This window comes from Heteronotia binoei, chromosome 10, assembly GCF_032191835.1.
Source record: "Heteronotia binoei isolate CCM8104 ecotype False Entrance Well chromosome 10, APGP_CSIRO_Hbin_v1, whole genome shotgun sequence".
Classification (NCBI taxonomy): domain Eukaryota; kingdom Metazoa; phylum Chordata; class Lepidosauria; order Squamata; family Gekkonidae; genus Heteronotia; species Heteronotia binoei.
The window spans coordinates 73674142-73697971 of NC_083232.1; the positions used below are offsets into that span (position 1 = coordinate 73674142).

Here is a 23830-nt window from a genome sequence, read left to right on the forward strand (position 1 = left end):
ATAAAACCATACAAAAGGACAAGATGGGAGGGGGGGAAGGACACCAACCCACAGAATGCACAATTTTAATGTTAAGCTAACTTCACAGGCCACAACATTCAGAACACACACCAAGAAAAATGCTAAAAGACACAATGCCTAATCATTTTTTTCTGTTAATATAGCTAATACAAAAACTATCCATCCAACCAGTACATGTGTTTTATATAAAACTGTAGAAAACCGGGATGACCACTAGGTTTATAAGAGGTAAAAATTTATTTGAGCAGGGCAACAAATGGCTTGACGTTCCTGAATACATTCAGAAGAGCTGTGTGGGAAGAGAGTTTTAATGTTACCTTTGGATTGTCAATAATAGGAGTTACACTAAGATCAGAGTCTGTGTAGATAAGTTCCTTCATTCTGGACTCTATATCCTGCTGACTGCAGTATGAGTATTTAACCTAGAATATAAGTAAAATATTAGTAACTAGGAGTAAGGTCCGTTGTGAATAAAAATACAATGGGCTGTAGAAGGAGGCTCTGGGCAAGTGCCCACCACCCTTGCTGTCTTCCCACCCTTTCTATGAAAAAAAATTCTTACAGTCCTCCTTAGCAGCCTCTGTCAGCTTTAAGTTTGGAGAATGACTCCATGCACTCTCCGTTGTCAATGATAAGACCATAAATTATCTATATACTATTAGATGCCCATAGGCACCAACTGACGAAAGCTAAATTAGGGCCACATTGCAGTTAAACAGATTTTTCTGCAAATTTGGGGCACTCACAAGTTTACAAAAAAATCTGGAATCAACATAGTGGGGTTTAAATCCGCCCCCCCCCCCAATACATTTGCATCATCTGAGCCACTTCGGAGGGAAGTCAAAATATAAATAAATAAATAAATAAATCTGCACACATGCAGACAAATAAAAATACAAAACAATGGGTTAAGTAGGTTACAAGTCAACAATTACATCCTTAAGTACATGGCTAAAACACTAAAGTAAAACCAGTTAGGTTTAAGCTTCAAATATTAAAATGCCATAATACTAAGATAACAGCTAAAAAATAGTAATATTATAAAACTTATTGGCCTCTTCCTTTCTTCAGTCTGCACTCACCTTTACAGAAGGAGGCAGTGTCTGGTGTGCTGAATTTGGAGTCAGACCAGTAGTAGTGCCATTCATTTCTAGTGCAGCGCTAGTTCTTGGAGTAGGGCGAGAACTGGAAAAGAACATGCAAACAAAACAGAGTACTTAAATTTCAACTCTCTCCTACATTAATCCTCTAAAGCTCCCAGAATTGTATGCTATTATGTACACATAGTTCAAGTTCACTACCATTTTCCACCAGTCTGCTAGCAAACAGCAAATCCTGCTACAAAATCAAGCCTCAGGTGCAGCTCACTATTCAGTTGCAGGACAAGTTTTCAGTTGTAGGTTTAGCCATGAAACACATGAAATTAGGCCACTAGTCCAACTAGTGCAGCTCAGGAAGATATCATATCAGATATTCTCTCTTTGGCTCCCCACAACAACTGATGTTTGAGGTCTAAACCAGGGGCAACAACCTATGGCTCATGGGCCAAAAAGGTCTGCCCAGGGCTTTAATTCATCCTGCAGTTCTCTTCTTCTCCCTGCCCCCTCCCCAGCCTGTCCTCACCATTTGGAGCTCAATCCAGAGTGATGCTGAGTGCAGGGAGCAGAGGACAGGGCTGCTAAACTTCCCAGTTCGTTTTCACCTTCAGCTGGAAGCTCCTATGGACTCCACTGAAATATACCTCAGCACAAAAAAGTTGCAAAGAAAATGTGGAATGGATTCTCCATTCCCAAAGTAATTATTTGGGCCCAGAGACCTTAATGGAAAATCCATTCCACATGTTCTGTGCAACTTTTTTTGTCCTACAGTATATTTCACTGGAGCCCATGCAAGTCAACTGGCATTCTTGGCTCCCATTATCTCCAATGGGCCTTCAAGCCTCTCCCATTTCAAACCACCCTGTACAAAAACTCCATGGAGTATGACATTTATTGTATATATGGATATATATAATGGATATATATATATAACAATCTGCTCCCACTGGTATCTATGTGATTTAGTTTGGTCCTATTGGGTGGAGCTCTTGATTCAGTTTCTAGTTTTGTATGTTAGTTGTAGCCATCCCCTTGCAACAAAATGACTGATGTTTTCAGCCAGCTTGTCTCTGCTGTGTGGACCTGAGAACAGGTGCCTGTGTGAGTATTCTAATCCGGGAACCCACAGACAAAGGAAGACATTACATGCAGAGCCACTTACACTATGAGTAGACCTGGGGGGAGAAGTTTGCAATACCCAGCCATTTCATGTTTTCCCAGGTTCAGAGCATTTTATATATATTTTAGTATCTGCTGTAATTCTTGTGCTTTTTCTTGATATTTTATTTTAAAAATTACATTGCCAAATCCTGCTATCCCCCATGTCTCCATTTTAGGCAGGCATTTTTAAGAGGGGGGGAGGTTTGGGACCAACCACAGTTAAAAACTCCAGTTTTGCTGAGAAATATTAGTTTTAATACACACACCTAATGTGGGGCTCCAGTGCAGAACAAGTGCTGAAGAGGACAACCAACATTATCTCAAATCACCCTGTGAAAAATACCTGAGACCCTGAGGAGCCACTACCACTCTGAGTAGACCTGAGGGGAGAAGCTTGCAATGCCCACCTATTTCATGTTTTCCTAGGCTCAGAACATTTTATATTTTTTGTTTCTGCTGTGATCCTTGTGCTTTTTCTTGATGTTTTATTTTAAAAAACTGAATTGTCAACTGCTCCCCCAACTTTCCATTTTAAGCAGGCACCTTTTAAGGGCAAGGGTGGAAGGTTTGGGAGGTGTCACATATCAGACTGTTAAATAAATAAAATACTGCAAGAGCATTAGTGTTTTAAGCATGTTTATATTTTAAGTTAAAAATACAGTATCTTTAGTTGAGTTTGTCTGTGTCCTTCATAAAGTTTACATCTCCACTACATGGCACTACATTTTATGACACATATGGCCCAGCCCAACAAAAGTCCCATTTATGTCAGATATGTCCCTCATAACAAATGAGTTTGACACACCTGGTCTAAACCATATATAAGATGGAAACAGGTTTGTGTTTTTAAAGCCTGCTGTAATCACATAATAAAGCCAGGGGATGGAATCTGATTCAAGGGAAAAAAGACTACGTATTATGTCATACCTGAGAAGAAATATAGACTCATTTGATTCACCATCAACAGCACTTTTAGGACGTAATTCTTCTGGATTTTCTACCAAATAAAATATACTAGTATTAATATAAATATTTATATGTATACAATTCTCCAAACATCCATCTTCATTAGGATTATCACATTATACTAATACAGATGTTGTACTCTTACCTAGCTTGAAAGATTTGTTCAATTGTTTATTTTCTGCTTCCGGGCATATAACGATGTCTGCCTTTTTTTTACTCTCTGACTGATTGTTAGACTTTCCAGATACAAACAGGTTGGTGCTTTCACCACTATTCAAACAGAAGTGAATTAATTTTGAAGTCAATACAATTTCACTGAATTTATTTAAGGTCACAACTTTAAACAACTTGAATAATTTTGCTAAAACATTTTTATTTAACTAACTTTAAGGGGACGCATTCTGAAAACGTAATTGGTGAGGTGAATGTAAGGCAATTGTGACCATATCAAACAGAATTTAGTGGATGTTTCACAATGAAAGTTATGCAAAGTTACTTCAGCCAGCACTCATTCATTTCAGTAGCCTTAGATTGGGAGTAATTATGTAAAACATTGCACTGCAGAAACCCAAGAACCTCACTTTACCACAGAAAAGTTTGTAGTTGTCATGATTATTATTCTAGAAGGCAGGTGGAGATCCATCAAAGGACATTGCTAAACATACATTTCACTCCCTGCTCCCCCAGTAATATTTAAATTACTCAATGAATCAAATGTCAGTGTCACATTGACTGGTGTTTATTATATGCGACCTCTTGCCCAGATTGCCCGAAGGTATGGGCTGGGGTGTCACCAGTACGCTGATGACACCCAGCTCTATCTGCTTATGGACGGCCGACCGGTCTGCGCCCCAGAAAATCTAGATCGGGCACTACAGGCCGTGGCTGAGTGGCTCAGACTGAGTGGACTGACACTGCATCCGGCGAAGACAGAGGTCCTTTGTTTTGGTCGCCGGGGACCGGGGGGGGAAATCCCCCTGCCAGCTTTTGACGGTGCTCCGCTGATACCGGCGGGCAGGGTCAAGAGCCTGCGGGTGCTATTAGAGCCGTCCCTAAAGATGGAGGCTCAGATAGCAACCACTGCCAAGTCCGCGTTTTTTCATCTCAGACGGGCAAGGCAGTTGGCTCCCTTCCTGGACCGCGACGACCTAGCAACAGTGATCCATGCTACGGTCACCTCAAGGTTGGATTACTGCAATGCCCTCTACATGGGGCTGGTGCAGAATGCCGCGGCCCGGCTGCTATTGGGCCTCCCAAGGTGGGGGCACATCCGGCCGGGTCTTCGGGCTCTGCACTGGCTCCCAATAACATACCGAGTCCGGTACAAGGTGCTGGTTATCACCTTTAAAGCCCTATATGGCCTGGGACCTGCCTACCTGAGGGACCGTCTCTCCCCACACGTTCCCCAGAGAGTACTGAGGTCTGGGACTCAAAATCTCCTCACCATCCCTGGGCCTAAGGAAGTCCGTCTCAAGGCAACTAGAGACAGGGCTTTCTCTACAATGGCTCCAACATGGTGGAACCAGCTACCGGAAGAGGTGAGGGCCCTGCGGGATCTTACTCAGTTCCGCAGGGCCTGTAAGACAACCCTCTTCCGGTTAGCCTACGCCCGACTGGATAAATGTAGCCTGCTAAACTGCTGTGTTTTATACTGTGTAGTGTTAATGTTATAATGTTATAGTTTTTAGGTTTTTAAATGCTTAACTTTTTAAATGTAATAACTGTGCTTCTGTTTTATTGTTTTATCGTTTTGTCGTTGTTGTGAGCCGCCCTGAGCCACTCTGTGGGAAGGGCGGGATATAAATTACGGAATAAATGAATAAATAAATAAATATACAATTACATATATAATTGTTTGTCAGAATCAGGCAGTAATTGTACCATGCGCTACATAGGGTGCAACAAAGAAGAAAAGTTTTTCAAAAAACATATTTATTCATGTTTGTTTCTTCCAGTCCAGAATGAAACCATGCCTTTAATCACGCTGACTTCCAGCAGTCCAAACTGCAAAACTAGAAGTAGCAGTGCAACTGGCACATTCGTACAAGTGACTGCGGTAAAACTCCCATAATAGCCAACATCTGTTCCTGAGGTACTTTTTCATCCAGCAACAATTCAGTACTAGAACTGCTGCGTGCAAATAGGGCCACATTCCAAATCTGTGTGAACTAAGTGCATTCTCAAGAAATTAAAACTGAAACAGCAACTGAAAAGACAATTTAAAAATGACAAGAATCTCCACTGAATCTATTGTACCTGAAGCTTGAGTCCTGGCTGGACATGGATTCACTGGGAGTTTGAATAAAGGCACCTTTCCAGAAAGAATGCTGTAATAATTCTACCCAAGTCAACCTTTAAATGCAATGAAATGAACTTATATAACTTTCCAAACACATTGACAATTTAAAGACCATAATGCATCCTCCTCCCAAAAAAATACTATGGTAATCCTTACGATCAGCATCTATCATTTACAAATCACTAGATTTTCAAATCAACGTTCTAACATTCTCAACTCAAGACAGAACATTTTCGGCCCTGACCTGGGGCCAGGTGTAATGCTCTTCCCAATGAAATCTAGGCCCTGTGGCATTTATTCTGCCTGGCCTATGAATGAGGCAGTGACAACTGTACCTGGATTGGCCTCCCCCTAGCTTTCCTCTGATCACCCACTCCATCTTAGTTTTTAAGATCAGCTATAACATCAGCTTATAATTCACAGATGTACTGTATATATAAGGAAACTATCCCTTAGTTAAGATGTATCAATTGTGCTCCATGTGCCATCTGTTTGGTGTTAATTAGGATGATAAAGGTAAAGGTAGTCCCCTGTGCAAGCATCAGTTGTTTCCGACTCTGGGGTGACATCGCATCACGACATTTTCATGGCAGACTTTTTACAGGGTGGTTTGCCATTGCCTTCCCCAGTCATCTCCACTTTACCCCCAGCAAGCTGGGTACTCTTTTTGCCGACCTCGGGAGGATGGAAGGCTGAGTCAACCTTGAGTTGGCTACCTGAACCCAGCTTCCACCAGGATTGAACTCAGGTCATGAGCAAAGCTTGGACTGCAGTACTGCAGCTTACCACTCTTCACCACGGGGCTCCTAATTAGGATGATAAGAACTGTTTTAATAGTTAAATTATATTTATTGTTTTAACTATGTTACCTGCCCTAAGCCCTGCTGTGCAGAAGAAGGCAGGCTAAACATTCAATAAAATAATAAAATAATAAATAACCTCTTTAGCGGATCCTTTTGAAGCAAGGACTCAAGCAAACTAATAAAGTCTGAGGATGGTTTTAGAAGTGTAGGTCCTGTAAAGTAAAATTGCAGAGTTGATTTTTTTTTTTTGGGGGGGGGGGAAGTAATTTTCCAAACAAAGTCTAAAAATATCATGATTACACTATCAAAATAGAATCAAGCTCATCTGCACTGGTCAGTCTTACAAAAGAGTAACCAAGGGCATGTGATGTTGTCATTAGATCAATATTGCTGGCTATGTGTTTCATTTTAAAAAGGTAAAGGTAGTCCTCCTGTGCAAACACCAGCTGTTTCTGACTCTGGGATGACGTTGCATCACGTTTCATTTTGCAATCTTTTTAAAAAAGTAAGCATATCTATTAGCTCTTAGATCCATTCTGCTATCAGATTTCTAAAATTGCACAAAGCAATGGGTTCGTCATACAGTTAATGATGCTTATTAGACATTAACTTGTTCTTGTCACAATAAATGAATTGTAGTGATATCAAAATAACTAGATCTGTACTTTAGCTGTTAGGGCATCACAAAGATCTGGGAGATCTTGGTTTAAATTCCCAGTCTGGCATGAAGTTTGCCAGCTGAATTTCAGCCAGGCAGTCTCTTAGCCTAGCCTACTTCATATGATTGTTGACAGGATAGACAAGAAATTATACTACACTGAACTCCTTGGAGGAAGAGTGGGACCAGACAACAATGTATTAGCAAAGAGAAAGAAAATATTATTACCTTCATTAAACTCTTCCTTAAACTCAATTTTTCAAATATCATCACAGAACACTGCAAATTCTTGTCCTTGTCAATGAAATCTAGGCCTAGTGTGCACTGCCACGAATCTGGGAAACCTTTTGTCACTACATTCTCCCAAATCAACCTTTCACTTCCTATCTTTCCATCACTACCAAAACTAGTTCTATTCGCCACTCTTTATATACTTACTAACTGCTGGCAATATTTTCCCAATGCTTGCTTTCTACCTTCTTGCAATTACTGGCAGTCATTTTGCTGGCATCTTTGGCCACATGAAGATATACTTCTCTGTCCCTTCATGCACAAATTTTGGGCCCGCATGCTCAGTAATCTACTGGTGCTATATGACCAACTATGTTCTATGCAGGTACAGAGACTGAACTTTATAATGCTTCTTCAGCACACTTTTCCAGCTTTCTTCTTTAACAGAAAGAACTGATTCTTCCCGTTCTTTCAAATGAAATTTTACAAAACAAACCCCAAAACTTTTGTTTGTAATAAATATCCAGTTACTTAGTAGTCTTTCATTGGGATTTGTAGCACTGGTAGAAGGGTGACATCTGAATGCAGTGTTTATTATTACACGCCAGAAAAAAAGAAAGGTGTAGTAGCAAGAAGGACGTCTTACGACATTTTGCATCACTAGAGTACATATTAAGTTTCTGAAATATTTTCTCCTAGGTATTACTTTGACAAGCAATAAAACCCATGCATGCTTTTCTCACACTTGAGAAAGTGGCTATGTTATTTTTAACTAGGTTTATTAAATCATATATTACCAGACAGCATTACCTTCTTGTCTAAATGGAAAAGGATCTTCATGAACAATCTGTTCTGATAATTCAGTGAGGTTTTCTGAGACGAATGGAGGTTTTCCTATAAATATGTTTGGTCCAAAGTTCAACAAAAACAACATAAGTTTCGAAATAGCTGAAAATTACAGTTGTAGGAACTTATTATACTAAAGATATAAACCTGTGCTTTCTGAATATGATAATACTGACCTGTAGATACTTTGCCAGAATGAGTTCCCTCACTGAAATACTTCTGCTTAGCAGATCTTTCTCTCTCTTTCTTGAAACACACACACTCCTCTCCATTTTGGTTCCTGTTCTGTTTACTACATACTTGGTATACTGTACATACAAGCCACCTTCTCCTAATGACCTCATTACATTTTAGCTATCTGAATCTTAAAAACATTTAAAAATATAATCGTCTTAATTTTCCAAGATATTTTAATATGCATAATATGCAATGAATTATATTGTACGAATACCTGAGAACATTTCATACAGCAAACAGCCCAATGACCACAGATCACTGGCTATAGAGAAGTCAGCTCCTTTTATCACTTCTGGAGCAACGTATACTGAAGAGCCTGCCAAAAAAAGTAATCAGTAGTGATTTTTTCCCATATCTGCAAAAGATAGCCTTCAAAAGTCACTAACGTATCTATTACCACCCCTACTAGATTTTAAGGAGAGTAGTCATTCTAAATAAGTAAGTCATACAGATGGGATTGCAACACAACCTAGAGCCACTTCAATTTATCACAGAACAATAAGCAGTCACAAAAAGAGGATGATGTAAACATTCAAGCAGACAGACTTGGAAATCCAAAATGTCACCTCTGCTTTGCACTTTATAATAGCTGTAGGATGAAGTCACCTAGAAGGGGAAAGTGCACGGGGAGACCACAGAAGACCTGGGGTAGTGTAGCATCCACTGCCACTTGGCACAACTCTCAGCTAAGCAAATACACTGCATTATCTTCTAAGGACCATAACAGTTTGGTATGTCTTTGCATTGAACAATGAATAATTGTCCATCCACCCAAGAAATGCTTTCAATAAAACAGAGAGCCTAAGTTCACACAGCACATCACCTAATATGATAAATCACAGACAAAGCATCTTTTGGATATTATAGCATTGGAAAAAGTCCAGAAAGGGGCAACTAGAATGATTAAAGGGTTGGAACGCTTTCCCTATGAAGAAAGGTTAAAATGCTTGGGGCTCTTTAGCTTTGAGAAACATCGACTGTGGGGTGACATGATAGAGGTTTACAAGATAATGCATGGGATGGAGAAAGTAGAGAAAGAAGTACTTTTCTCCCTTTCTCACAATACAAGAACTTGTGGGCATTCGATGAAATTGTTGAGCAGTCAGGTTAAAATGAATAAAAGGAAGTACTTCTTCACCCAAAGGGTGATTAACATGTGGAATTCACTGCCCTAGGAGGTGGTGGCGGCTAAAAGCACAGACAGCTTCAAGAGGGGGAAGTCTTCTATTGGTGAAGTCTTCCTCAGATGCAAGGAACCTTCTGATGGTGAAAACTGCATGTTCTAGCACAAGGAGGCTCCTTACATCAGAGGAAGGCTTCATCACTAAAAGAACAGAAACTCTGGATCCAGTCCTTTATTTTTAGTTATCAACATCTTTTCATATTGAAATATACCTTTAAGTTTGTTTTTCTGATTTCTTTGTCCTGTGTTTTCACCACTGTCACCTACTCCCTCCTCTGTTCCTATTAAAGCAAAAAATTCTTCTAAGTTTTCACCTTCCGCTTTAGCCAAGCAGAAGTTACTGAATTTCAGAGTGCCCGGTCCTTCCAGGAGAATCTGTAATGTCAAAACACAGACATAAACACTAATTAGTCATTTCTTAGACACTGAAAGAGATTTAACAGTTTTAGGAATTCAGGTATCAATCTATGACTTCAAATATCCATCTGAAAAAGTGGACTATGGAAGCTAATATTAGAAAAAAATTACTCTTTAAGGTTATACTAGATATTTGTTTTATTTTGCTATGACAAACACAGCTATCTGTTTGCAATCATCATCTTGGAAGACACGCTTACCTTTCCAGGTGTAAGATCACAGAAAAGAATTCCAAGGTCATGAATATGATGGAGTCCAGTAACCAAATCAATACCAAACTCTCGTACAACATCCTCAGGTAGATGTTCATCTTGAGCAATTACCATTTCTAGTGACCCACCTGTAAAGGTATTAATCGAAAATCACTTTGAATAATTTAACTTTTTTGCAATAGACAGACTACTAGTAGCATTACATTATAAACTTTCTAAATATTTAGACACATTTATTTATTATTTATTTTTCGCATTTATATCCCACCCTCCCTGCTGAGGCAGGCTCAGGGCGGCTAACAACATTTCAACATCAACAATAAGATAGTAAAACAATAAGAGTAATCTATTATCAATTAAGTAGTTAAAACAGTTTAAGATTATTAATACAATTTTAAAACAACAGTTTTGGTGCTAAAATTAATACAATACATTCAATGGTATTGGGCATCTATGTACTTTGGCTGAAGGCCATTAGTAATAATGTTGTTTTGCAGGCCTTGCAGAACTGGGCAAGGTCCCGCAAGGCTCTAACATCTTCTAGAAGTATGTCTTACAATATAACCCCCCCATTCATTGGCACATATACACCTGGCACAAATTCATATACACCTATTCATAGAACTGAAAAATGTTAACCTGATATTCCAGTTGTCTCAACCTCTCTACTGTAGTACTCCATTCTTCTATAGGATGTATTCAGTATATAAAATTAAAAGTAGACAGAACCTAAATTCACACAGCGCATCACCTAATATGATAAATTACAGACAAAGCATCTTGTTGGGGTAACAGGTTTAAAAACTTTGCACTAGGTCCAAATGGCTTAGTAATTCTGCATCCCCAAGGAAGCTTTGGACTTGTTTCTCTCAATCAGTTTGTCAACCAGCATGGCGTAGAGGTTAAGAGCGGCAGACTCTAATTGGGTCTGAGTCCCCATTCCTCCACATAAAACCTGCAGAGTGACCTTGGGCCAGTTACAGTTCTCTCAGAACTCTCAGCCCTACCTACCTCACAAGGTACCTTTTGCATGAAAAAGACGGGAAAGGTGATTATAAGTCATATTTAGATTCCTTCTGGTAAAGAACAATCTACTCTTCTTCTGTTCACAATTACACACAGAGACCTAGCAGCCAAGATGCATAGCAAACATCTTTTGAAACTGGAATGTTACAAGCAGTTTTTCAAAGGGGAAAAAAAATAAAAATCCTTACTTGCATACCCAATCCCTAGGTTACACCTTAAGTAGCTTTTTGGATTCTGACCTTCATTATCCATAAAAAATAATAACTTTGGCCAGGATCCAAAAAGCTATGACATTAGTTGTATGAACCCAGGTGAGCTGCACAGTTGTTTTCCATAGTTGCTCATTCCACATAGAACATTTATTGAAGCTTAAGGAGAGTTTGATTAAGACCTCACTTTCTCTGATACACAGGAGTGCAAAAGGGTGGAGAGAAGATGAGGAGTTGGATGCCTCCACTTCCCTCCCCTTTTGTTACTTTGGTTATAAAGATTGTAAAATGATAATGCAATCCTATGCAGCAAAGGAAGTGAGGTCTGATTCACAAAAGCTTAAACGGGAATACATTTTTGTTCATCTTTAATGTACCACTGGACTTTTAATTTGTTGTAACAGACTAGCATGACTACCCCTTGGGAATTATACTCAACATATCGGCTTAACATACTCTTACCTGTACATAATTCTACCACAAGCCAGAGATGATTGCTTGTTTCATACCATTCATGAAATGTTACTATGTTCTTGTGTCTAATTTCATGGGTAAGACGCACCTGTAACAGATCATCTACACTTAAATGACATGGGTTGGGCCAAACAGTATCAGGCCTTTTAATAATCTCATAAAGGAATAATTTAACAATCCCTTGCATTTAAAATCATTGTAACAAATGCTCTAGATACTATGTAATTACCATTTACTTCAAATAGTTTCTGCATCTACAAAGAATTATCTCACAGGAAGTTTCTGACTGAAAAATTGTGCACTATTGGTACAAACGCTCAAGATACAGAGTAATTATTCTGTTTTAGTACACTAAAGACAAAGAAATAAACTGACAAAAGAACACTTTTGTCAGTTTATTTCTTCAATGTGCTATTTTGGCACATTATAGTTTCACTGTACTCTATGAAGAAAGCAATTCAACAACAACAACATTTTATTTATATCCCGCCCCCCCCCCCCCCCCGCCGAAGCAGGCTCAGGGCGGCTAACAACATCTCAATCCATACAATAAATTATACAACAGATTTAAAATCACATTCACTTAAAACATTCCACTTAAAATTAACATTCCTGGTGCTACTCTATTAGGCGTAAATATTATGGTGGAATCACTTAAGGCGAATCATCAGTCGTTCAGTCAGGTAAAGGCCATCTTAAAAAGGATGGTCTTGCAGGCCCTGTGGAACTGTTCAAGGCTCCGTAGGGCCTGCACTTCTTCCGGGAGCTGGTTCCATAGGTGTGGAGCTGCAATGGAGAAGGCCCGTGTACGGGTATTCTGTAATTTTGCCTCCTTCGGCCCGGGGATAGTCAGCTGGTTCTTCCCAGCTGACCTCAGTGCTCTCTGGGGTTCATATGGAGAGAGACGGTCCTTCAGGTAGCCAGGTCCTCAACCATATAGGGCTTTAAAGGTGATAACCAGCACTTTGTAACGAACCCGGTATACAACTGGTAGCCAGTGCAGTCCGCGCAGCCCCGGCTGTATGTGCTCCCATTTCGGAAGCCCTAATAACAGCCTAGCTGCCGCGTTCTGCACCAGCTGCAACTTCCGGGTTCGGCACAGAGGCAGCCCCATGTAGAGGGTTGCTATGCAGAGATCACCTCTGAACAACTCTTGCCTTGAAAATTCTACGGGGTCACCATAAGCTGTAACTTGAAGGCAAAAAAAAAAAAGCTTTCAAGAGCCAAAGTTCCCTTCATCAGCTACCACTAAAGAGACTATGACTTGGATCCCACAGAAAGTGATTGCTGAAGAAAGAGATTTCCAATAGTGTAGCACATGTTCCTCACTTCCCACAATACCCCCCCTCCCAAATGCTGCTCCTGGGGGACAGGATGCTTCTCCCCAAGAACAGCAGGGGAGGGGGTGGGATATTGCTGAAAATCAACCTCACTTTCTGTCAGTGGACATTCTCCACCAAACCAATAAAACCCCATGTAAATTATAACCATTTATACAGTATTATAAGAATTTATTATATCGTAGAATCAAGGAATAATCCATCTCATATATATATATATATATATATATATATATATATGAGATTTAATATTTTATATATTTAATTTATTAATTTAATATTTTATATATAATATTTAAAATACATAAGAATTTTCTTTATACAATTACATCTCATGATAACCTTGTCACATAAAGCAACAACATTTTAGGGATTCATTCTCAATTTCTTCTTTCAAAATGAAAAGAACGAGACTGACAGTAACAAGCCCTTCCATTGTAATCAACATCATATTTTGTCCAGATAGGATTTAAAAAACTCATAAAGATCCTGCAAGTTGTAAGATACTGAAAAAATGCTATTTACTCAATTCAATCAGTTGGTATGTTTGTTTCTCAAAATGTGTTGTTGTTAGATAATTTACATTCACATATCTTTCACATATATTCAACATAATTCTTACCCAGTTTGTTATTTCAGCTCTTTTGCATTTATCAGTACACAAAATAGCCACAAAATTAATAGTTCCTTTTCTTCTGCCTTTATAAACAACTGTTTTGCTTCCTCTTCCGATCTCTTCATACAAAATAAAGTTTTCCATACTGAAAGTTATATTGGCCACATCAGATTAAAGCCCCTGATTTTGTAACAGAGCATCACCTTTAAAAGAAGAATGCAGTCCTCATTTAATGTGTAAACAGCTACTTTAACTCATAGCACACAATTTCATACATTTTTTACATGTTCCCCAAGTCTGACATTAATCCAACCACAACCCAAAGTAAGGGGGAGTCACTATTGTATGTATCTGGTAATGAAGTTGAAATTCTGAGGGCTCACATGCAAACCTTTATTGTGTATAAAGTGATAAACACCAGTAACACTGACTGAGATGTAGTTCCCTTTCTACAAAACTATAACAATAAGAGTCTTGTTCTGCTTCCCAAACCGCAAGGAGCACCTCGGGCAGTCGAACACCGCATCTGCAACCACAGCAATCCCCCGTATTGGTCCTACCTGAACATACGCAGGAGGGCCAAGAGAGGAACGATTCTCTCGCAAATCTCCCTCGCCGGCGGGGCTGACCAAGAACACGCACGTACACAGGGAAGAGAAACAAAACGGAACATTTTCCCGGCAGAAAACTGCACGCGGCTGCTCTATCTACAGCCACCAAGTATAGAAACAAGCGCGTGACTCCCGCTCGCCAGGACCCCAGAGAAATAAATAACACTCACCGAGCGCAGGCTTTCCAAAACAAAACGCACAGTGGCCTCCACCGCAACGCATTAACCAGCAATGATGGTAGCGAGTTTGCGAGCTGGCCTTCCTCTCGTTATTACGGCTAATCCAACAGCGGGCGTGATGCCTAAGGCTGCACACGAGCAGCGGGGCCGGCGGACGAGCTACTTCCTCCCCTTCCTGTTCTTACTTCTGGCGCGGCGCTCGATCGGCTTCCCTCCTGCGACACAGCAGCCGACCTCGTCTCACTCTCCGGCTGCTCCCCCGGGGGAACAAGGCTCCGGCAGCAGGAGCGAGAACGAAGGTACCTCTCTGCCTCCAAACGCCCTGGCTGGGCGGCATACAGCCAGCCGGCTCCACACGTGGGAAATGGAGAGGAGAAAGGCCGGCTGCTGCGATTTCCTTTTCCAGCCGTCGCAGGAGAGTGCTGTCTGGCGGGCGGGGGGCGCTGTAGCTCCCGGGCTTGTTCGGTGTTACGTGCAGAGTACCCACGCCCCGAGCCGGGGTCTTCAACTGCTAGTCCTGCGCTCTGGGGCCTGGCGACGTTTTCCACCGTTTGCCAAAGACCATCTACTGCCGCCACCGACCCTTCAGTCTCCGTTGCCTGCGGTCTGCCTGGGGAAAGGTTAGCGCTTCAGTTGCACTTCTTGCCGCCAGTTGCTTTCTTTGCCGCCTGGGCGGGCCCTAGGCTTGGTTCCTCCATTGCAGGCCCTCCCCCCTCCGGCTATTACCTCATCGCACAAGCCCCACTGCTGGGGAGGGAATGCCCGAGCGCCTGGGGTATCTAGGCAACGGGCTCTGATACATCAACAGCTGCTGATCCCACTCACTGTAGCATGAGAACTTGGTCGAGCTTTCCCCCCCTCTCCCCTATTTAAAAAACCGCGACCTTCAAGCCTATGTCCTCTTTCATAGAAAGCAACTGTTACTGCCAAGTTCATCTCCAAAAGTTAACTGTTGGAGTGAATGAAATTCTAGCTAAAGGGTATAAAAAGTCTAGCAAAGAAGAAAATCTAGCAAAGAAAACAAACAAAAAGAATTAAAATGTGTTAATGACTATGAAAAAAAAGAATACCCCCTGCAATATCTGTGACTACAAGATACAGCTCTAGTTATTTAGAAACATTTCTGTGCCACAGCTTCAGAGTAACTGCTTATGAAGTAAAATATAAAACACCATAAAAGTTGTTCACAATAAGCTATTAAAAATCCAGCATTACAAACCCAATCAAATCATGGATCAGCATAAACATCAAGCAGCTTAAGTTTTGTAAAATAGTTTTCAGATTAGGAGAAAACTATACAATGATATTAAAAGCCCAAAACAGAGAGTATGATAGGCATGCCTCAAGGAGAAAGGCCTTGTCTCTATACTACCCACTTCACGTCTGAAGGCAGGGGCACAGACAGCAGGGCTGGTAAAGAAGATCTTAGCTGGCAGGCTGAACAATGGAGGGGGGGAGTCAGTCTTTCCGGTACCATGGCCCCAAGCCACTTAATGCCAGTGTACTCTGTCACACACAGAGGTCTGGAATAGCATCAGTCAGTCTCAAGCACTCTCAGTTGGGCCTGGAGACAGACAGATGGACAGCTAGTGTAGATCTTTCAGCACAGGGGTGATAGTTCCTGCATTTCTGGCGTAGTCAAAAAGAGCCCTATGTATAGCACATTACACTAATTAACCTACATGTGATCAGAGCATGGATCATGATGGCCGAATTACTTTTTTTTTTTAAGGAATGGCTGTAGTTGGCATATCAGCTAAAGCTAATGAATGGTGCTATATGTCATGGGACAGACTTGAGTCTCCAACCACAGGCCAGGATCCAACTGCACACCAGACTATGAACCTGCTTCTACAGGTAGTAGTTAAAATTAATTACAGTATGTTTCTTGGGGAGGGGGACAGGCTGAATATAGACTACAATCCTATGTGTGCTAGCCTGGAAGTAATGCCCATTTAATGATGTTACATCTAATTAACATGCATAGGGTCTGTTTGAATGCCAGCCAGATAAAATGTTGAGAGTAGTATCAAGAAGTTTTGCAATTAAATTGAGACCACACTTTAAAGTGGAGAAAACATACAGTGTTCCAGTCCTAAAGATACACAAAAGTTTAACTCCATTAGTTGAAATAATAGAGCTTTTGGTTTCTGTGTGTTCTCAAGGCAAAACAGTCCAGAAGAGGGAAAAATGCACCTCCAAATTCATTCTCACTTTGGTTGTAAGAAGAAAGTGACTTATTGTGATACAGGCTCCAGTCCTTTGCAGTTTACCTGGAAGCTCCATTGAACATAATGGTAGTGGCTTCCTAGTAAGAGTGCATAGGATCACACTGGAAGGAAAGTATGCTCTGGCCACCATGTGGGCCAGAGTTGAGCATTTATTGATAAGCTTATGAGTTTGCTCAGGCAGTGAACACTCAAGGGATTCTAACTAATGTGTTGTGCAAACATACAAGACACTGGTGTAGGCAGCAAAATACTCCATTTGGAAAAAGTACATACTGCATGAACTTAACTATATAAGTCAGATCGATTACAATATTTTCAGAAAAGTATTTTCAGGATAACGTACAACTACAATCCTATGCACAGTTACTTAGGAATGGGATTTCATTTTGAGTAAAGATGCTTAGGGATTGACTTCAACTCTCTACCTACATCTTTTGTAAAGAATTACCAGGGTCAACATTTTAAGTTGATTAATCTGTTGACCATTAAGAGTGCCTGGTAGAGGAATTCATGGTCTATAAAAACCTGAGGGAGGAAATGTACAGAATCTGTTACCAGCTACCATCCTGCAGCACATGCAATCAGAAAGATTTCATAGATCTTTGCAATTCCTTGGAGGTTTCCCAATCCCATACAGATACAGGGTTGTATCAAGCACAATTGAACTCCAAAGGGAGTTCCCTTTCTACAAAACTATAACAATAAGAGTTTATGCATGACTGCAAAACATTAACAAATATTTATAGAAATACAATATCGTTTGGGTTGCCATTTTTGCAAAGAACAAAAACAGCAAATCAGAACCTGGAATGTTATTTTCAGGAACCTCATGCAGAATCCCAAAGTACAGCTAAACATGGTCCAATTTACCTTCTTCATATTCTATTACAGTCTAAGCATACTCTGCATTTTTATTGGGTCTATCTGATGATGAACCACACACTACAAAATGTGTGCTTGAAATAAATCCCAGGCACATGGGACCAAATCACATTAGGACTACAGTGCACAGGGAGGGGAGAGTTAAGCCTTCCCCTTTACTGCTTTCCTGATCTGAAACAGCCCCAGAGAAAGGGTAATAATAATACTGTTTACTACTTTAGGGAAAATGTGCGCACTGATGGGTTGTACTTAAAGACACTTAAATCTCATCCCTAGGACTTGGGAAGGGCCCAAGGAAAGCATGACTGAAAGGTTAGTCCTTCAGCCTCACAGTGGGGCAGTATGACCAAAAATGATTATTTACCTTCCCATAGTTTGAATTTCTGATACACATTGCATTTAGCTCATCTTTTGCAGTTTAGGGATGCAGTGCAGCATAGTGGTTAACCGCTCGTATAGCAACTCTGCCAAATGCTGACCTACCTTATAGGTTCATATGAAATCACTGGGATAACATTATATAAAACACTGAAAACTCTAGAAACCCTGAGCATGTTATTGCTTCACATGCACCACCTTGAGTGCTTCTGTTAGAAACTTTAATGTCTGGTTCATGCAAAATGTTTGGAAATTTGACAGCCAAGCCCTGAATCTCTTTCTAAGAAAGAGGTATCCCCCAGAGTGCATTTGCCTCTTCCCCCCAAAAAATCGTGCCTTTGATAGCATAGGTTGAAATCCAAAGTTCTTCTCACTGAAATGGTAGACATTGGTGATAATAGCTGTCTGTCAAAACAGCTGGAGAACCTCTATCAGAGAAGGAAGAAAACTGCAGGCAGTTTGACTCTTATTTTAGAACAGAACGTTTCTCGTGGGAGGAGGAAAATAAAGCCTCGCTTCACTCACACCCCTCGACGCCTTCCTTGAGCGCAACAAATTCCTCCGAAGGAGAAGGCGGGAAAAACCCCTGGACCGGTAAGCGACGTTTGTGTGAGCGGGCAAATAATTTAGATACAGCTTCTTGCCTTTCCCCCTCCCCGCAAGAGCTTGCTGGTCGACTTTCAAATTCAGAAAAGGGGGGAGGGAGGCGCACAAGTTTTTTCATTCACAGGCACAGCACGCGTCTGTCGACTTCGGTTGCTTTTCTGTCCCCGCCCGCACCATTCTTAACGAGGAATACCTGGTCTTTTGCAAAGAAAGCCCCAGCAAACCGGAACGGGAGTAACGGTAACAACCGTTAACAAAAAAAGCTGAGCCCCGCCCCCTCCAGGCTGATCCATATTTTGCAGGCACAGGGGGTGGCTGTATATTCGGGGACAGTAGCGCAGCTGCCGGATAGCAGTGAAGGGATGCGGTCTGCCTGTGGGAATGCATTTGACCCACCACTAAGGCTCTTCCTACCGACTACGGACTTTCCCAGGACTTTGAAGAAATCATATTGCTGAAGAGTTCAAACCTCCCCCCCCTCCTCCTTGCGTCTTGAGTAGGCCAACCTTTCCCCCGTATCTAAGATACGGCGCTGGACGCCGGAAACAACATTGCGCGCCCCCCTTTGAGGGGGAAGGTAGGCGGGCTGCGTGCAGCGTTTATAGTAAACGGCAGACCCGCTCGCACTCCAGCTGTCCCCTGCTGCCTCCCCTTCTGTCAGTGGTGCCCGGATGTTCCCCTTTCGTCGCCTAACGGTACAGTGAGGAGGAGCTGTCGGACCGTCTGTTTCTGTGGAAACTTGTCCTTCGCTGATTGGTCCTCCGCACCACATACCAAAGGCCGGACTCAGACCATTGGGAGGCCCATTGCTCACTAGCAGTTGGCATTTCTTCTCCCGTCCGGCGGTGAGTGGGGGTGGCTGCACGCCATCCTCCAGAGGGCGCTCGTCCCTTCCTTCTAAAGCCAGATATGGGGCTCCCGTGACTATTAAGCCTGCGTTGAAAAGCCGTCGGAATCCAAACGAGCCCGTTCTCGAGTCAGCTAGTGAAAACAAAGCGTAGAAGGCCAGCCCCGACACCTGGCAGCCTAAAACTGTAGAGATGAAGCTGACAGCAACGAACCCAGGAAAATGTGACATTTTGAGGAAAAAAGGCTGCTGCGGAGATACCGCAGTTGGTGTTTCCAAAATAAGGAGCACCGAGGCAAGGGAGGCGGGTTAGGACAACATAAGTGAACTTTAAGGAGAGGAGACAGCCCTGGGAAGCAGGAGAGGAGGTAACAGTAAGGAGCACAGTGGACGAGCTTTGGGTGCTGCAGAAGGGAAATCACCACAGGGACGTGGAAACCAAAGATGGTTTCTGTGGGAAGTGATGTGGTTGTAGTGAGACCCTCAACCGTTCCTGAATCAGGCCTCTTGTGCCTTTCTTGGGGGTCTGGGTAAAAGTCGGATCTACACGGATCTTCATGAATTCATATGATTTTTACATTGAAATGAAATCAAACCACTGTAATTCTATAGATCCTGTCTTAGACTATAGGCAGGACCACAAAAATCATGCCTCCACGAATTCGTGGAGCCTCAGCAGTGCAAAAACTGGGTTCCAAAGCACGGATCCTCATGAATTCATATGATTTTTTGGGTGAAATGAAATCAAACCACCATCATGTTGTAGATCCTCTCTTAGACTATAGGCAGCACCAGAAAAATCATGCCTCCACGAATTCGTGGCGCCTCAGCAGTGCAAAAACATGTTTCCAAACTACGGATCCTCATGGATCCTCATGATTTTTGCTTTGGGCCACCTCAAGATAACCAGCCAATCACATATCATGTCCATGGGCAGATGTTGCACCACAGAAATCGTGGATCCACGGCTTCGTGGCAGCGCCAGGGACTAAAAACTTGATTTTGGATCACGGATCCTCATGGATCCATGTGATTTTTGCCTTGGATCCCCCCAAGCCTTCCATCCAGTCACATATCATGTCCATGGGAAGAATTTCCACCACAGAAATCGTGGATCCACGGCTTCGTGGCAGCATCAGGGACCAAAAACTTGCTTTTGGACCATGGATCCTCATGGATCCACATGATTTCTGCTTCGGATCCCCCCAAGCCCTACATCCAATCACATATCATGTCCATGGGCAGAGTTTGCACCACAGAAATCATGGATCCACAGCTTCGTGGCAGATCCAGGGACCAAAAACTTGATTTTGAACCACGGATCCTCATGGATCCACGTGATTTTTGCCTTGGATCCCCCCAAGCCCTCCATACAGTCACATATCATGTCCATGGGCAGAGTTTCCACCACAGAAATCATGGATCCACGGCTTCGTGGCAGCGCCAGGGACCAAAAACTTGCTTTTGGACCATGGAATCTCATGGATCCACATCATTTTAGCTTCGGATCTCCCCAAGTCCTACATCTAGTCACTTATCATGTCCATGGGCAGAGTTTCCACCACAGAAATCATGGATCCACGGTTTCATGGCAGTGCCAGAAATAAAAAACTTGTATATAAACCACGGATCCTCATGGATCCACGTGATATCTGCTTCGGATCCCCCCAAGCCCTACATCCAATCACATATCCTGTCCATGGGCAGAGTTTGCACCACAGAAATCGTGGATCCACGGCTTCGTGGCAGCATCAGGGACCAAAAACTTGCTTTTGGCCACGGATCCTCATGGATCCACATGATTTCTGCTTGGGATCCCCCCAAACCCTCCATCCAGTCACTTATCATGTCCATAGGCAGTGTTTGCACCACAGACTTGCTTTTGGACCACGGATCCTCATGGTTCCATGTGATTTATGCTTCGGATCCCCCCAAGCCCTGCATACAGCCACATATCATGTCCATGAGCAGAGTGTGTAACACAGAAATCATGGATCCACGGTTTCGTGGCAGCCCCAGGGACCAAAAACATGATTTTGGAACACAGATCATCATGGATCCACATGATTTCTGCTTCGGATCCCCGCAAGCCCTCAAACAAATCACATATAATGTCCATGAGCAGAGTCTGCACCACAGAAATCGTGGATCCACGGCTTCGTAGCAGCTCCAGAAATCAAAAACTTGGTTATAAACCACGGATCCTCATGGATCCACGTGATTTCTGCTTCAGAACCCTCCAAGCCCTCCATACAGTCACATATCATGTCCATGGCCAGAGTTTCCACCACAGAAATTGTGGATCCACGGCTTCGTGGCGGCACCAGGGACCAAAAACTTGCTTTTGGACCACGGATCCTCATGGATCCATGTGTTTTTTGCTTCGGATCCCCCCAAGCCCTCCATACAGCCACATACCATTTCCATGGGCACAGTTTACACCACAGAAATCATGGATCCACGGTTTCGTGGCAGCGCCAGGGACCAAAAACTTGCTTTTGGACCACGGATCCTCATGGATCCATGTGATTTGTGCTTCGGATCCCCCCAAGCCCTCCATACAGCCATATATCATGTCCATGGGCATAGTTTACACCACAGAAATCATGGCTCTATGGTTTCATGGCAGCGCCAGGGACCAAAAACTTGCTTTTGGACCACGGATCCTCATGGATCCATGTGATTTCTGCTTCGGATCCCCCCAAGCCCTCCATACAGCCACATATCATGTCCATGGGCACAGTTTCCACCACAGAAATCATGGCTCCATGGTTTCATGGCAGCGCCAGGGACCAAAAACTTGGTTTTGAATCACGGATCCTCATGGATCCACATGATTTCTGCTTCAGATCCTCCCAAGCCCTCAATCGAATCACGTATCATGTCCATTAGCAGAGTCTACAACACAGAAATCATAGATCCACGGCTTCGTGGCAGCTCCAGAAATCAAAAACTTGGTTATAAACCACGGATCCTCATGGATCTACGTGATTTCTGCTTCGGAACCCCCCAAGCCCTCCATACAGTCACATATCATGTCTATGGGCAGATGTTGCACCACAGAAATCGTGGATCCACGGCTTCGTGGCAGCGCCAGGGACCAAAAACTTGATTTTGGACCACGGATCCTCATGGATCCACATGATTTCTGCTTCGGATCCCCCAAGCCCTCAAACCAATCACATATCATGTCCATGAGCAGAGTCTGCACCCCAGAAATCATGGATCCACGTCTTCGTGGCAGCGCCAGGGACCAAAAACTTGATTTTGGACCACGGATCCTCATTGATCCGCATGATTTCTTCTTTGGATCCCTCCAAGCCCTCCATCCAGTCACATATCATGTCCATGGGCAGAGTTTGCACCACAGAAATCATTGATCCACGGCTTCTTGGCAGCACCAGGGACCAAAAACTTGCTTTTGGACCACGGATCCTCATGGATCCACGTGATTTTTGCCTTGGATCCCCCCAAGCCTTCCATCCAGTCACATATCATGTCCATGAGCAGAGTCTGCACCACAGAAATCATGGATCTGCGGCTTCGTGGCAGCACCAGGGACCAAAAACTTGATTTTGGACCACGGATCCTCATGGATTCACATGATTTCTGCTTCGGATCCCCCAACCCCTCAATCCAATCACATATCATGTCTATGAGCAGAGTCTGCACCACAGAAATCGTGGATCCACGGCTTCGTGGCAGCGCCAGGGACCAATAACTTGATTTTGGACCACGGATCCTCATGGTTCCATGTGATTTCTGCTTCGGATCCCCCCAAACCCTCCATCCAGTCACTTTTCATGTCCATAGGCAGTGTTTGCACCACAGAAAATGTGGATCCACAGCTTCGTGGCAGCGCCAGGGACCAAAAACTTGATTTTGGACCACGGATCCCCAATGATCCACATGATTTCTTCTTTGGATCCCTCCAATCCCTCCATCCAGTCACATCCAGGCTTCGTGGCAGCGCCAGAGACCAAAAACGTAGTATTGGACCACGCAGCCTCCAGAATCTTCATGAATTTTGCCTCGGATCCCCGCAACCTCACCATACAATCGCATATCATGTCCATAGGCAGAGCTTCTACCACAAAAATCATGGATCCACGGCTTCGTGGCAGCACCATGGAAGAAGAACTTGGTTTTGCTCCATGGATCCTCATGAGTTTACACCCCGGAAATCATGGATCCTTGGCATCGTGGCAACATCATGGAGCGAAAACATGGCTTTGGAGCACATATCCTCATGGATCCTCATGATATCTACATTGGCTCATCCCAAGCTCACCATCCAATC

At 42.7% G+C, this 23830-nt stretch overlaps 2 protein-coding genes across 2 annotated transcripts in view; one reads left to right on the forward strand and one right to left on the reverse strand.

Annotated features, from left to right (window-relative positions):
• Window positions 1–18916, reverse strand: part of ULK4 (unc-51 like kinase 4) — a 297265-nt gene extending 278349 nt beyond the window's left edge. Inside the window, exons 1-13 of the mRNA XM_060247507.1 lie at window positions 18877–18916; window positions 13803–13999; window positions 11829–11928; window positions 10120–10259; window positions 9715–9877; window positions 8534–8635; window positions 8047–8130; window positions 6484–6559; window positions 5502–5597; window positions 3391–3515; window positions 3207–3276; window positions 1104–1206; window positions 339–443 (exon numbers count right to left, since the gene is read on the reverse strand). Of these exons, the coding sequence (XP_060103490.1) occupies window positions 339–443; window positions 1104–1206; window positions 3207–3276; window positions 3391–3515; window positions 5502–5597; window positions 6484–6559; window positions 8047–8130; window positions 8534–8635; window positions 9715–9877; window positions 10120–10259; window positions 11829–11928; window positions 13803–13940 (1302 nt within the window). The 5' untranslated portion in view covers window positions 13941–13999; window positions 18877–18916. The remainder of the gene's footprint in view (window positions 1–338; window positions 444–1103; window positions 1207–3206; window positions 3277–3390; window positions 3516–5501; window positions 5598–6483; window positions 6560–8046; window positions 8131–8533; window positions 8636–9714; window positions 9878–10119; window positions 10260–11828; window positions 11929–13802; window positions 14000–18876) is intronic.
• Window positions 14398–16545, forward strand: LOC132577928 (uncharacterized). Its single transcript, XM_060247718.1, has 2 exons — window positions 14398–15206; window positions 16319–16545. Exons 1-2 carry the CDS (start codon window positions 14639–14641, stop codon window positions 16543–16545), a joined length of 795 nt encoding a protein of 264 aa, XP_060103701.1. The 5' UTR covers window positions 14398–14638.
• Window positions 18917–23830: the final 4914 nt, after the last annotated feature.